Genomic DNA, 16,101 nt, shown 5'->3' with positions numbered 1-16,101 from the left:
CTTTCTTAGGATCATTGAGACCCCACGAGGTGAGATCTTGCATGGAGCCCCAGTCCGAGGGAGATTGACAGTCATGTTTAGCTTCTTCCATTTTCTAATGATTGCTCCAACAGTGGACCTTTTTCACCAAGCTGCTTGGCAATTTCCCGTAGCCCTTTCCAGCCTTGTGGAGGTGTACAATTTTGTCTCTAGTGTCTTTGGACAGCTCTTTGGTCTTAGCCATGTTAGTAGTTGGATTCTTACTGATTGTATGGGGTGGACAGGTGTCTTTATGCAGCTAACGACCTCAAACAGGTGCATCTAATTTAGGATAATAAATGGAGTGGAGGTGGACATTTTAAAGGCAGACTAACAGGTCTTTGAGGGTCAGAATTCTAGCTGATAGACAGGTGTTCAAATACTTATTTGCAGCTGTATCATACAAATAAATAGTTAAAAATCATACATTGTGATTTCTGGATTTTTTTTTAGATTATGTCTCTCACAGTGGACATGCACCCACGATGACAATTTCAGACCCTCCATGATTTCTAAGTGGGAGAACTTGCAAAATAGCAGGATGTTCAAATACTTATTTTCCTCACTGTATATGTGTGTGTGTGTGTGTGTATGTATGTATATGTATATATATATATATATATATATATATATATATATATATATATATATATATATATATATATATATATATATATATATATATATATATATATATATATATATATTTATTAATTATTATTATTATTTTGCATTTTTATCTGTATTGGCCAATAGGATATTTAATAACTTCTTTTGATTTTTAGTTCTAAAACGTTTTAAATTATTTTTAAATGATATTTAAAACTAAACTGTTTTTTGATGCTTGAAAATGCTTATAAGTGAACTACAAAGTAAAAAATAAGTCTACAAATGTGGGGAATATGCTTTTCATTTGTTGCTTTGTTCCTGAGAACATGCACAAGGTTTTTTGTGTAATGCCAAAACTGATTTCAAACAAAATAGCTTGATTACGCAAGCCTTTCACCTGTTTAAGATTACAGCTTCCTCTTGGATTACCCTTTCCCCTCCTCATCATCACCCATGATTCAGAATGAAAGAGCATCTTGGCTGCTTTTTTTTTTTTAAACGGTTACTAAGGAACTCCAGATACACAAGATGTTTTTAGTTTGTGTTTGCTGTGATACTCAAGGGGGAACTGAAGATATGCATACGCAGTTCAGTATTTTTTGCTGTGTATATGGCTGATTTAGTGCACATGACGCATTCAGGAGAATGACAAAGGAATCCCAGCCAACGTGACAAGAAGCTCCTCTTTACTTTCTTTTCTTGTTCTCCACATGCTTCAATCTTTCCTCTCTGAGAAACAGCAGCAGTGACATCATCGGTCAGACTGTGCCGCCACACTTTCTAACATCTTCCAAAACCAGAATTATGGGGAATTTGTAATGCTACTCAACACTGACGGCTCTTTATTAGCTTGTGTGTGTGTGTGTATTATGCAAACAACTACCACAGGTGTTCAGTTCAATACGCTCTTAAGATTTTCCACGTTAAGTAATTGAATGTTTATCCACTTATAAAACCACAAAACTTTTAAGTAATACAAACACTCTCATAAGTAAACATTTCCAGTCTTGTCAACCCGATCGGATGTCCAGGGAGACTGGGCCGCATGAGGTGTTTGGGTGGGTCTCATTGGTCTTCACCCTCTCCACAGGATGGAGAGGTACGTCCAGGGGAAGGAGACGTTGGAGAGAGACCTGTACAGCCGGTTTGTGCTGGTCCTAAACGAGAAGAAAGCCAAACTCAGAGCCCTGCAGAAAAGAGTCAAAGAGCTGGAGGAATCTATTGAAAAGAATCGATTGAGGTAAAGATGTGTGCGACATTTCATCATGATAAAACTTCACATGATCATAAGCATTTTTCAGTTCAACATTTCCCTTCTCCTGTTACGTAATCCCATGATGATGTTATATTCATGATTATCACTTCTACTTTTGTGTTGAGTGCATTTTCCTGTCTGCACTTCTTTTTTTGTGGGAAAACAAAACTTTAAAGGACAGCAACAAGCTCTGTGGCGTGATGGAAAACTTAAATTGTTTAGGTACAAACCCAAGAAAGTTCAGTCCACCAATGTTGTGCCCTTGATTAAGACACTTAAAGGAGTCTTATTACTGTGCCACTTATGACACCCGAAAGAGTTGCAAAAATAATGATCGATTTCAAACAGTCCAACAAATATATCTGTGTATCTATATGTACATTATCATTTAAAAGTTGATGATCTGTAACATATTTTAATATTTTTTGAAAAAGTCTCTCCGAGGCAGCATTATTTGATCAAAAATTACAGTAAAAACATGTATTTTATGAAATATTATTACAATTCAAAATAACTGTTTTCTTTTTGAATATATGTTAAAATGTAATTTATTCCTTTGATGCAAAGCTGAGTTTTCAGCAACATTACTCCAGTCTTCAGTGTCACATGATCCTTCAGAAATCATTCTAATATGCTGATTTTCTGCTCAAGAAACATTTGTTATTAGCAGTGTTGAAAATAATCATTTATTGAAATATTATTTATTTGGAATGGATCTTCTGGAACATTATAAATGTCTTTACTGTCACTTTCAAATAATTTTATGCATCATGGCGAAATAAAAATACTGATTTATTAAAAAAAAAAAAAAAAATGAATGGTAGTTCAAAAAAAAAAAACCCTGAGGATGAAAGGACGGAAAACTGTTTATAAATGAAAGAGAAACCTTCAAATGTTTGTGCATTCTCTTACATTTTTCACATCTTACATGTGAGTCTGCAGTATGTTTTCTCGTATGCTTCGTTAACATGTACCTACTGTATTCTCTTGGAAGGAAAAAGGCAGACAGCGAAGAGCACAATGCGACGGAGACTGCGGCAGATAAGAGTCCTGGAGAAGAGAGTGATTATGGAGGCAGTACAGAAGATGAACAGGAGGCTGAACCCAGACAGCCTGACCCGAAGCCTCTTACACAAGGTTATTCTTCTAACTTCACCCAGAAATTAAAATTCTATCATTATGTCCTTCCAAACCTGTATTCCAAACCTTTTTAACCAATGCATCTGCTAAAAAAATATAAAGCCTTTAAAGTTTCCAGAGAGCCACAATTTCAGATGCAAGTACCTCAAACTTTTTTTTTTTTTTTTTAAATGGAAATTACTGCTGAAACTTTCTCAGCCTACTTTTAACAAAGTCTGTGATTAAGTTTGTGTGGATTTGTGGAAATTCTCATTCTTCAGCTCGCTGTATAATCTGAGTTGATTTCTTCTCGAGGCTCCATAATATTGTGTTCATTGGACACAGTTACATGTTTGCAAAGTTAACAAAGTTTGAAGTCAAACTAGATGAGCCTGCAACTGAATCTGTGCCTAGAACATCAAACGAAACTCCTATTTTAATATAGTATAGCAATTTAGTGGAATTTCTTCCCAGAAAGTTCAGGTTGATGAATGACAGCACAATGCTGATTTGAGCTACAGTGACTCTGGAAAGCCCATGAAAGCTCAAGATCTTGACGTAGGGCCAGACAGAATGACAGTACGTACCGTGCAATGATAGAAATCGACAAAGAAACATGGCGTAATTCAATAGGTCTACATCTCTGATTGGTGCATTAATGTGGAATCCAACTTTTAGAGTTGTGTGTATCAAATATTTTACAATTTACGATTTGTATATTGGCTTTTATGATGTTGTTAGTATAATATTGAAGTCTTTTGTGTTTATCTTGTGTTATACAATATGAAGCAGCTGTTATCAGTTTTATTCATTTATAAATGACTTTATCTTTGGTTTGCATGAGCATTACGTTTTCTATTAAGGGGCGATATTTGCTCCCAGAACTGATTTCAAGGGGCATTTTTAGCTTTGTAAGGGCAGTTTTTACCTCATTTAATATCTGTGTTGTCCTTTATGTCAGATACTTAAATTTAAGCAGATACTCGCATTTATTAGTTTAATTTATTTAGACCCTGGTTTGCATCCATCAGATGATTTATTTTTCATTTGTAAAGTATCTAATTCACTGGATTATCCTTAATAGGCATTACTGCATGGTTAATGAACGTTTTTTTGTGTTAAAAATAGCTATGCTGCATTACATAATACGACTTATATTGTAGTATTTCTACCATTAGATCACAAATAAACTGCACAGAACAGTGAAGACTTGTAATTGCATTGCGTCAATGAGAGCGCTGACATCACTGTAGGTATTTGCTCTCTTGTCCAAAGCATGACCACGCTAATGTCTTTTCCTTTGCTGAGAACCGCTGCATCGTCCAGCACATTAAACCTTTGAGCCAGAACTGAGCCGGCCTACAGGTAGTTCTTTCCCTCAGATTTTCCCTGCGTCATCCGTTATTGTTAATGACGTCATCTCCTAGACGAGTTGTTCCTTGGCAACACTGTCTGCTTTTGGTTGATTTCGACATTGGGCTACTCGAAGGCCGTATTTGGGGGCTCCGTCAGGCTGTTGAGTCAGAGTTTTGAGGCACAGAAAGGGAAATGAGGTGGAGTCACACATGATTTAGTCTGCGGGTTGCTCAATTTCTCTGTTTTTCCCCTTGTGTAAACCCTGTGGAGTAAAAGTGAAAAACACTATTGCTAGAAACCCCCTTCCAAGGTCATGTGACCCTGTAAACAGTATGAATTGTAATGTATGGTTGCTAGGTGTGTGTGGGCTTCAATTATTGTCATTTTTTCCCTTCCTTAAAGCGTGATTCAGTGGTTTATGTTTCAGAGTGTGTGCATGGTCATGTCTTTGTATTTAAAGAGTTGTAGCTTTAGTCTTTTTAATCTTAACTATAAAGTTTACCATAAGGGTGCAGTACATGAAGCACAATTAAAAGAGCCTTTAATGTGGTTAGGATGTTTGTTGCATCAACTAACATGAGTCAAACCCACCCAGTTTCATAGCTATATCTGTCCTGTGTAAATTAAACCTGTAAACAACTGCCAGAAACAATCATGGAAACATGTCTGGCAATGCAATAGTACTTTAAAGAACAAGTACTATTGGATTCTTTGCGATCTTGAACGGTCTCCCACTGTGCTACAATGACATATCACATGAGACAGATGTGCTCCTGCTGGGTTTTATTGCAGTCCCGCTGCATGTACATCATTTAATGTTGATGCTCAACATGCTTGTAATGCGTTTGTGATGTTGATTGTGTTAGCGGAGTCACATCTTGGCCGGCTGCCTGAACGCTGGCTGTGAGAACCTCCATTAATCCTGTTCAGAGCAAATATATATATGCAAACAGTCACAAATAATAACATTCACAGATAATAACTCGTCTTGACTGAAATCATGATATTAGCAACAGATGGCTATGTAGCTCATATTTAGAAATGGCAATAACTGATCAGGTTGGCTGAATGTTTCTTTACATGGGGTTATGGACATGCTGTTAATAAAATTAAAAATTAAAACACGGAGAATAGTAATATATAAGGGATGTATTTAAATAAAAATAGTTGTTATTATTTAAATACATGCATTAAATAAAATGAGTAATACTTATTATTAATATTATTGATAATTAAATATATTCATATTTGTATACATTTAATATTATATTTATATTAATATATAAATAATATTCATTCATATTATATTCAGGATTGATCTGCCTGAGATGATGTAAATTAAAATGTTTAATCTTTTCCAAAAAAAAAAGTACATTTCTGCATATTATAATGTTAAAATATTATGTTTATAGATTGGAATTATATATCTTATAACATGTTCTGCTGAATTAATTAAACATATTTACATTTACAATGAATTATACCATTTCTGATTAAAAATTGTAAAATTCAAAAGTAAAATTCATGAATATGGCATAATGAAATACTGTTAAGAACATTTAAACACTTAAATGTTAAGAACATTTTCTTTAAAAGACAAAAACTTCAGCTAAATAAGTACAAATATAAACAGTTGATGAAATTGAACTTTTCCGGACAGAGATGCCAGAAAGCAGCCCGATGGACGACAGCTTAAATGACATCACAGATGTGGCGCCCTGTCGAAAACGCCGCCACCGACATCTCCAACAGCTGGAGAGTCAAGCCAAACGAGCAGCGCTGGACCAGCGACAGAGATCCAGGTATCATCATCACTCACATCCACAGATTTACACACATCCTCCGTCTAATTACACATTTTATTGCGGTCGATCGGCTCGTAACTAACTCCAAACTCCTGGAGGCCTGTTATGTAATGTTGCATATGATACCCATAAACCCCTGCGACTGCGGCCATAAAAATGTCAGTGATAATTCCAGTTGTCTTATTCTCTGGTGTCCATTTCATGCAACCTTGGATGCTGCTTTCTCTCTCCACGCCTGCAGCCAGTCAAGCAGACAGAAGCGGATTTCCCAGAACTCTCTTCCGTTGTACAGAATCCATTGGGCGTTTGCCAGCACCTTGTATTTTTCCAGTGCAGGCCCCCCTGGGTGCTTCTCTCTCCAGCTCATTTTTACTTATTAATAGGAGAATGTGTATAATTTCATCTCCTCCTTTGCCAGTACCTCAGTTGCCTCTGTAATTGTACACTAAAAATCCCATGAATGGTTTAGATTTGCGTTGAGCAACTTCTTCAGGCTTGATGGAAACCTGAGGGACTCCGATCCTGAGAAAACGTGTTGCGTTTAACTTAAAATAGTCACACTGTTTTGGAGATTATTTGGCGTTAGTTATTATTTTTAAGTTATTATTTGTTATTATTCCTAGGTGATTCTTTCAGGGTTTCCCACAGTTCTTAGTCTGTCTGTCTGTCTATCTATCTATCTATCTGTCTGTCTGTCTGTCTGTCTATCTGTCTATCTGTCCGTCCGTCCGTCCGTCCGTCTATCCATCCATCCATCCATCAGCCTGTCTATCTGTCTGTCTATCCGTCTGTCTGTCTGTCTGTCTGTCTATCCGTCCATCCATCTGTCTATCCGTCCATCCATCTGTCTATCCGTCTATCTTTCTGTCTGTCTGTCTATCTTTCTGTCTGTCTGTCTATCCGTCCGTCTGTCTGTCTATCCGTCCATCCATCTGTCTATCCGTCTGTCTATCTTTCTGTCTGTCTATCTATCTATCCATCTGTCTATCCATCTTTCTGTCTATCTATCTATCCATCTGTCTATCTATCTATCTATCTATCTATCTATCTATCTATCTATCTATCTATCTATCTATCTATCTATCTATCTATCTATCTATCTATCTATCTATCTATCTATCTATCTATCTATCTATCTATCTATCTATCTATCTATCTATCAGCCTGTCTATCTGTCTGTCTGTCTATCCGTCCATCCATCTGTCTATCTTTCTGTCTGTCTGTCTATCCGTCTGTCTGTCTGTCTGTCTGTCTGTCTATCTGCAGGGTTCCCACGGGTCCTTGAAATCCTTGAAAGTTTGTGAATCTGATTAAAAATTTTCAAGGCCCTGGAAAGTTTTTGAAAATAAACAAACATAGATACAGGTCCTTGAAAATTCCATATTATTCCCTCCGGTCCGCTAATGTGATATTTCGCCAACACTTTGTGGCATATGCATACTAGCTTGCTTGATTTATGTTGCACATTTATGCGTTACGTTAAGTGTTTCCCACGTGAGGTACTTTGTGTTGTTCATTGCCATGACGTTCACATGCACACAAAACTACTAAGATGGTACCTCAGCGTTTCACAGACGCACTGTGAAATATTGCAAAAATAGGCTGAAACGTGATGACTGGAAAATGCAAGTTTCAAGATATTTGGCTCACCAAAGAAGATTACAAAGAATGGCTTGCCAGAGATCCAAAGGGATGTAATGTTGAATTGCTTTGCTTGTTAAGATAATGTAAAGCCATGAGGCAAGAAAAACTTAAAAGCATATTCATATATCTTAAAACTTCTGGTTACATGAGCCTAAGCTCTTTTCAATAAAATCCATGCAAAAGTTAATATCAGATCATTTTAGAATACAGTATAGTATGTACCAAATGTTATTAAATTTTATGCAAAACAGAAATACGACAAATATCAGATTTCTGTCATATGGCCAAAAATAAATGCAAAAAAAAAAAAAGTGCTTTTTTTGCATAGTTGTGTTTGACACATGAAAGCTGTAACAATGTATCTTACAAGGTGACGCGATGTAACCTTTGCTCTCACTTGAAATGTGTCCCCACATTAAGTCCTTGAATTTGAGGGTATTGGACCTGGAAAGTCCTTGAAAGGTCCTTGAATTTGAAGTTAACCAAGGTGTGGGAACCCTGTATGTGTGACTCGATTGATTGGTTAACCGACTCGTTACACAGTTCAGTTTGGATGTTGCCTTAGAAGGCAGCTGCCAAAGTAGACAGTAGGTAGAAAGGCAGCTCACTAGCATTTGGAACAGAGCCCGTGTTTTTTAGGTTGGCAGACATACAGTATACTATACGAACGTTTCTCGAGTTGGCAGACATTTAACAAAGACGCTTTGGCTTCATATTGTATTGACATTATGCTGGGCTATGCAGAGATTAACGTTTAATGAGGGTCTTTTAAAACTTGGTAAAAACAAGAGTGTTTGTGTGACTCTGCAGGCAGAGTAAATGTTTAAACTGATTCTGTTTAAAAGTGTTTCTAGCCTCCCAGTGTCGGCGGCTGCGTCCCGTGTCAGCAGACACTCAAAGCGGTGACGTTCGCAGGCCCCGGTGGGCCGAGGCCGCGGTGGTCTGTGACAGAATGGTGCCTCTACGCCAGATGGTTTGTGCATGTGTTTGTGTGTCAGGTGTTGAGGGAGACTGAGAGTTTGTGTTGGACTTCTTCTCTCATTCTGCAGGGTCTGTCACCGTGGTAAGACTTTCCAAACTTTAATAGACTGCCATGGCATAGAGATCTGGCTGTAACTTCTTCAGAGAATAATATCACATACGCCACTTCGTATCACACGAGTGGAGAAATCCAGCTGGAGGATTCTCATTCTGTTCCTGGAATGAGGTTTTTAACAGCTGCGTGGCTTTCAATGCCTCGGCTAATTACGCACAATTTTGTGCCTCAGAGAGAGCTGGAACGCTCTTCTAAAACGTGACACAAATTAGTGGCGGTGTATCGTGAATGAGTTTCGTTTTATGTGGCAGACGGAGTTAAAGGAACAGTTTACCCAAAAATTCAGTCATCCTGTACTCGCTGTCATGTGATTCCTAAGCTGTATGACTTTCTTTCTTCATGCAAAAACAGATGTTTTGAAGAATCTTTATGCTGGTTTCCAAAAAATTAAAAGGATAGGGAATGAGACTGTCGAGCTCCAAAAATGGCAAATAAATGAATGGAAAATGAAAAACAATACTTTGTTTAATTTAATAAATTTTTGCATTGCTTCACAAAACTTACAACACAAAATATTACTTTATGCGACTACACAAATTCTTTTTATGGTGCTTTTTCCCCCTTTTTTGAGCTGGACTGTCTACTTTCATCAGGTTTAATTTAATGCTAATGTAATGCTCACCGAGGCTGCATCTATTTAATCAAAAACACAATAAAATATTGTGAAATAATTTGAACAATTCAAAGTAACTGTTTTCTATTTCGATATATTTTCAAATGTAATTTATTTCTGTGATGCAAAGCTGAATTTTCAGCATATTTACTTCATATTTTTATGAAAACAGTGATTTGTCATTTTTTCAGGATTTTTTTTACTGAATAGAAAGTTGAAAAGACCAGAATTTATTTGACATTATTAATGTCTATACTGTCACTTTTGAACAATGTAATGCATTCTTACTGAATAAAAGTATTTATTTTTTTCACAAAAATAAATCTTGCTGACCCCAAACTTCAAGTAAACATCAAAGTAAGTTCACTAATGAGTGAACATTATGAAAACAGTCGTTGTTCAGACCTCTAGCACCTTTCATGCCAATGTCTCTATCGCTCTGCCAACATCTCTAGAGTAATCAAAAAGCAAATGGCCTTTTATTATCCGTTTAAAGGCCCTGTATGGGTATCAAGAAATTTGCCAGTAGCAGCTTTCCAGCAGGCAAAATACAGTCATTGGATAGAGACAGGAATCAGTGCCACCGTTTTTTTTTTTTTTTTCTTCTTCTTCTTTCTTTTTCTCACAAACAACCGCACAATCACTGCTGTCTACAGATGGTGAGACTCTGTGCCATGACATCTGCTCTAATAAAGCCCATTTTTAAAAGCATTTCTTCTCTAAAGGCTGAAAAGAATCACCCAGCAGACATCATTTGTTTATTCAGCTACAGGACCGCTTGTGGTGCACGTCCTCAACTCTCGACACATGTTCTGATCAGGAGCGTAATCACGTCTTTAGTTCATTTGGGGTGCTTTTTTTATTCAGATGCATGTGAAAATCTTTGTGCAATGCATTTTTTAAGCCGATGTGGGGCGGGACTGGGATTGGAGCATGGAGGCAGATGATTGAAGGGAGGGCTTGGAAAGTGAAAAGGTTTTGTGATGTTGTGAAAAGTCATTTCTGAGAAAGAGAAAGTTAGATTGTTGTGATTTATAGATTGCGCAGACAAATAAACAAGAAAAAGAGATTTGTAAATCATTGAGACTGCAAAGTAAATTGACTGTAAAGTGTCTTCTTCCAGGTCAAGGAGGAGGAAGTCGAAACTCTGTTAGAGGATTCAGAGATGCATCAGAAGTTAAATAGTTATTTTTTAGAAGAAGAAGAAAGACAGAAAGAGAGAGATGAAGGAAGGGAGAGAGAGCGAGAGAAAGAAAGACGTGGATTCATTTGGCCCCTGGCTGAAACTGTGCTGTTCTACAGTCTCCCAGCACCTGCCTAGAGATGGATCTGGCAGAGCACCACAACAGACAACAATCAGGCCAGTTACACTGCATTAATCCAGACCTCAGCATGCGAGTCTCCCAAAGAAATGTCCTCGAGTCTTACCTCACATCAAAAGGGAAAAAAATTTATCAGAATTTTGCATGTTAATATTTTTTATTTTCTTTCTTTGCATTGTGACATCATTTCCATGATAAGTACATTTCGCCCCTAATCCACCCCCCCCCCCCAAAAAAAACTCATGTTTTCAGTCCAAAATGACTGCAATGGTGCATACTTTCAATTCGAATAATAACAATGATATATTAATTATTTTTTCATTAAAATATAATTTGATATCATATACAATATATGATTTATTATACATAATATATATTTAGTCTTTTTGGTCATTTTAAACATGTTTTATAGATATTTAAAATTTTGGTATTTTAAACAAATATATTTTTGTTAAATTCATTTATGTGTGTTTACAGTACGCTGTGGGCAAATGATGTGGTAATGCGTTTAATTGTCAATAGAAATTTAGATCATAATGCAATTATTTAGTTATTATATAGTTTGTGTGTGTAGAATTAATACTTTTTATATAATTTGTATTTATTATAATATATAAAACGTTGTTGTATAAACAGCTGTTTTTCATTAATATGCATATGTATGTAAGTAATTAAATAATTTAATTGATTTTTTAAATTATTTTATTACAGTACGTTACGGACAAATGGTAATTCATAGTTAAAAAATAATGTCACAATGCAAAATCTTTAGTGGTCTTAAGAATAGTCAAAAATATTTTTGCAAAATATAATTTCTTATAATTATTTTTTTATCGCTCTGTCAGGTTTTTGTGAGTTTACCCTTGTTATGCTTCTGTTAAGAAATAATTAGCCTTGGTAAAGTAATGTAACGACAACTTTTCATTGTTGGTTGTTTATTTATTTTTTGTTATGCAGGATGTGTTCTGATTCATTGCGAAATATGGCAGCTTGATACAAGTCGAGTTTGAGTTGTTTAGTGTGTTACAATCTGTTTGCATCGTTCTAATAAAATCATCCATTGGTTTACTTGACGATATGTGAACATACATTTACCTACATCAGCTTCTTATGTCACAATATGGCTGTAGTCTGATGTTTGGCTCCGTACTGTACCGTAACGTAACATCTCTCCCCCTTTTTGGGCTTCTTTGCATTTTCTTAACCAGTTCCAGAACTTCTCATCATGTCCATAATAATTTAAAAGAAACATAAGACCTTTCTTCCCAACCCGCAGACAATTCCCGCCCTGTTCCCAGTGAATCATGACAGCAAATATAGCGGCTTACAAGGCGGCAGCTTCTACATTTACGCTCATCTGTTATCCCGGCTCATACCTATGGATTTCCTCCCAGAGTGCAGTAGGAAAGTCACTCTTTCTGTCTCAAGGCTGTCCTTACAGGAGAGTTGAGTTGCGTCAAAATGACTTCCAGATGCATCCGCACAGGGAAACCCCTTGATCGGACCGCGATATTTACATGTGCAGAAATGCAGATACACTGTTTACACTCCGATTGTGTTGACTACGCATTGTTTCACTTTGAGTTTGAGTTTTAAAGGCTTGCTGAAAGCACCAAAGACGCATTTCTGATGCTCGAGTTACTTAGTTCAATAAATGTGGTTTTGGAGAGTCAAATGAGAATGAGTGAATCAGCTGATTCCGTGTTAGTGTTTACACATTAAAAAAAGATCAAAATCTTAAGGCCTCTCAGAGTTTATTTGGTACCAACACACCATATAAAAGCTCTTTGGTCTCTGTCAGTGCATGTAAAGACCAAATACAAACTTTTCTTACTTGGTTCTTTGAATTTCGACAGAAGAATCGTGATCTGTTTGCAAGCAGGAGCTGTTTCATACTTTAAAGGAATAGTTCATCCAGAAATAAAAATTTGCTGAAAATGTATTTACGCTCAGGCCATCCAAGATGTAGCTGAGTTTGTTTGTCCTTCAGAACAGATTTGGACAAATTTTGCATTACATCACTTGCTCACCAATGGATGCTCTGCAGTGAATGGGTGCCGTCAGAATGAGAGTCCAAACATCTGATAAAAACATACAGTAATGAGGTACATTTTCAACAAATTGTAATTTTTGGGCGAACTATTCCTTTAACTAGCTAACTAGGGATGATTTCTTAATCATTTTCATTCACACGAACAAAAGGAACAAAACATCAACCAGCCTGCGATTCATTCTCGGTAAAGCGTGCTTTTTCATAGACACCAATGATTATGCTAATAAATGGATTTAGTTGAAGCAACAGAATGTGGCATCTGTTTCTGAAGTGTTTTTAAAGACTTCCGCTCTGTTGTGTTGCTTCAGTCCCAGTGTACCTCGCCTAACACTTGCTTCCTTTTTGCCAGACAGCTTTTTAATTGCACGTCTCAGAAGCAGGTATTTGAATCCTGAACTGCACTTGTGGCGGGCTGAGCCCTCGGATGCGATTCTGCTGGGATCATGAGCCTGGAAACACAATCTGTTTTACAATATAAGGCCTTGTTGCTTGTACATTGGGGCCCAAATGTCTGATTCTTCCAGCCAAAATGCTTCTGTGTTGCATTTATGATTAGTAACATTGAAATAGATCACAATCTGAAATGTTTCTTCGTTAAATCTTCATTGTTTTATCATATTATTGTACATTTACATGAAGAAAATCTTATATTTTCCATGTGGTTTAGACTTTTTGACTCCTCTGTATGTGGCAGTAACATTTCAGTATTATGAATCTTTGTTTTCCGCTTAAAATGTAAACATTTCCTGTTGAGCAAATAAAGCTCATTGCAGTTATATTTCATTTTTATTTTTCCTGATTGTTATTATGGTGGTATTTTATGTAGCAGCTCTTACTTTATCACCAAGATCTTAAAGGGTTTCTGGAATCTCCTCAGCATGATCCGCTAAAACAGTGTCTTATTCACCTGAGTCCTGTTGCTGCATTATGAGGGGACACTGCTGGATGCAAACCTGTTTCTAATAAGGAAGAGTTTGTTTCCAGAGACAGGCTCTTTAAGAGTGTGAATGCTTTACGTGGACGCTGTTAACTTTTAATGAACGCCATTTCCCCCACAGTGAGGCTTATTAAAGCCCACAAATATTAGTCTGCTTGAGACAAAATCAGGAAACTCTGAATATGATTCCTGGTGCATTATTTAATGCATTCAATTATTATTTATTACTTATTATTTTTACTCATTCTTTTTCTTAGAATTTATCCTTAAAATATATCTATTTATTTATTTAATACATTATTTATATAGAAGTGTATGTGTGTGTATACATATACAGGTGCATCTCAAAAAATTTGAATATCGTGAAAGATTCTCTTTTTTTGTAACTTATTTTAAAAAAACATTCATATATTCTAAGTTCATTATATGTAAAGTAAAACATTTCAAAAGTTTTTTATTTTTTATTTTATTTTGATGATTAGAGCTTACAGCTCATGAAAGTCAAAAATCCAGTATCTCAAAAGATTAGAATATTTACATTTGAGTTTCATTAAATGACCATTCATACAGTGTAAATATCGCTTGTTCTTTGAAACCACAAAAATGGGGAAGACTGCTGACTTGGCAATGGTCCAGAAGACAATCACTGACACAGAAGAAGTCACAGAGGGTCACTACTGAAAGGTGTGGCTGTTCACAGAGTGCTGTATCAAAGCATATTAAATGCAAAGTTGACTGGAAGGAAGGAATTGTGTAGGAAAAGGTGCACAAGCAACAGGGATTGCCGCAAGCTTGAGAATACTGTCAAGCAAAGCCGATTCAAACACTTGTGAGAGCTTCACAAGGAGAGAACTGAAGCTGGAGTCAGTGCATCAAGAGTCACCACGCTCAGACGTCTTCAGGAAAAGGGCTACCAAGCCACTTCTGAACCAGAGACAACGTCAGAAGCGTTTTACCTGGGCTGTGGAGAAAAAGAACTGGACTGTTGCTCAGTGCTCCAAAGTCCTCTTTTCAGATAAAAGTCAATTTTGCATTTCGTTTGGAAATCAAGGTCTGGAGTCTGGAGGAAGACTGGAGAGGCACAGAAAGCTGCTTGAAGTCCAGTGTGAAGTTTCTGAAGTCAGAGATGATTTGGGTGCCGTGACGTCTGCTGGTGTTGGTCCATTGTGTTTTATCAAGTCCACAGTCAATGCAGCCGTCTACCAGGAGATTTTGGAGCACTTTATGCTTCCATCTGCTGACAAGCTTTATGGAGATGCTGATTTCCTTTTCCAGCAGGACTTTAGCACCTGCCCACAGTGCCAAAACCACTTCCAAGTGCTTTGCTGACCATGATATTACTGTGCTTGATTGGCCAGCCAACATGCCTGACCTGAACCCCATATGAAATCTATGGGATATTTTGAAGAGAAAGATTAGAAACAGTTGATCCAACAATACAGACGAGCTGAAGACTCAATAGTGCCTCAGCAGAGCCACAGGCTGATCGCTTCCATGCCACACCTCACTGATGCTGGAGTTTGAGCTAAACGAGCCCCGGCCAAGTATTGAGTGCAGAAATCAACATACTTTTAAACATAACTTTACATAACTTAAACTTTTCTGTTTTGCAAATCCTTTTTTTGATAGATCTTAGGAAATTCCCTAATATTTTGAAATACTTGATTTTTGACTTTCATGAGCTGTAAGCTCTAGTCATCAAAATTAAAACAAAAAAAAACTTTTGAAATGTTTTACTTTAAATGTAATGAATCTAAAATATATGAAAGTTTCACTTTTTGAAACGTTACAAAAAAAAAGAACTTTTTCATGATATTCAAATTTTTTGAGATGCACCTGTGTATATATAATATAGATAGATAGGTGTGTGTGTTAATATTATTGTATATATTGATTTATTTATACATGTATTATTTTATATATTTTATAGCTAGATAGATAATGTTTTGACATATTTAATATTAATTATATTTATTACATATAATTAATATTTTTATTTAATTATTATTATTATTATTATTATTTTTTTTATTGAATGAAATTAGTCATGTTATTTTTATTTATAATTTATTTTCATATTATATTTTTGGCAGCAGGATCACAATATATTTACAACACTTTAATTTCCAGACCACTTTAGAGATGCTAGAAATTGAAAGAAAAAAAAATGTGTTATCTGTTTTTGCAAATGAACTCTTCATATGTGTATATATATATATGTGTGTGTGTGTGTATGTATATATCTTAAAGATCATTGAAATTTCTGTAGTATTT

General features: G+C 36.1%; 1 protein-coding gene across 1 annotated transcript in view; it reads left to right on the top strand.

The window, feature by feature from the left end:
• xrcc4 (X-ray repair complementing defective repair in Chinese hamster cells 4) overlaps window positions 1–16,101 on the top strand; it is a 45,012-nt gene that overhangs the window by 27,418 nt on the left and 1,493 nt on the right. The window contains exons 7-8 of the mRNA XM_058788494.1: window positions 2,877–3,019; window positions 6,018–6,159. Of these exons, the coding sequence (XP_058644477.1) occupies window positions 2,877–3,019; window positions 6,018–6,159 (285 nt within the window). The remainder of the gene's footprint in view (window positions 1–2,876; window positions 3,020–6,017; window positions 6,160–16,101) is intronic.

Source organism: Onychostoma macrolepis, chromosome 10 (assembly GCF_012432095.1).
Source record: "Onychostoma macrolepis isolate SWU-2019 chromosome 10, ASM1243209v1, whole genome shotgun sequence".
In the NCBI taxonomy this organism is placed as follows: Eukaryota; Metazoa; Chordata; class Actinopteri; order Cypriniformes; family Cyprinidae; genus Onychostoma; species Onychostoma macrolepis.
The sequence above is the reverse complement of the archived record's forward strand: the minus strand, read 5'-3'. Positions and strand labels throughout refer to the sequence as shown.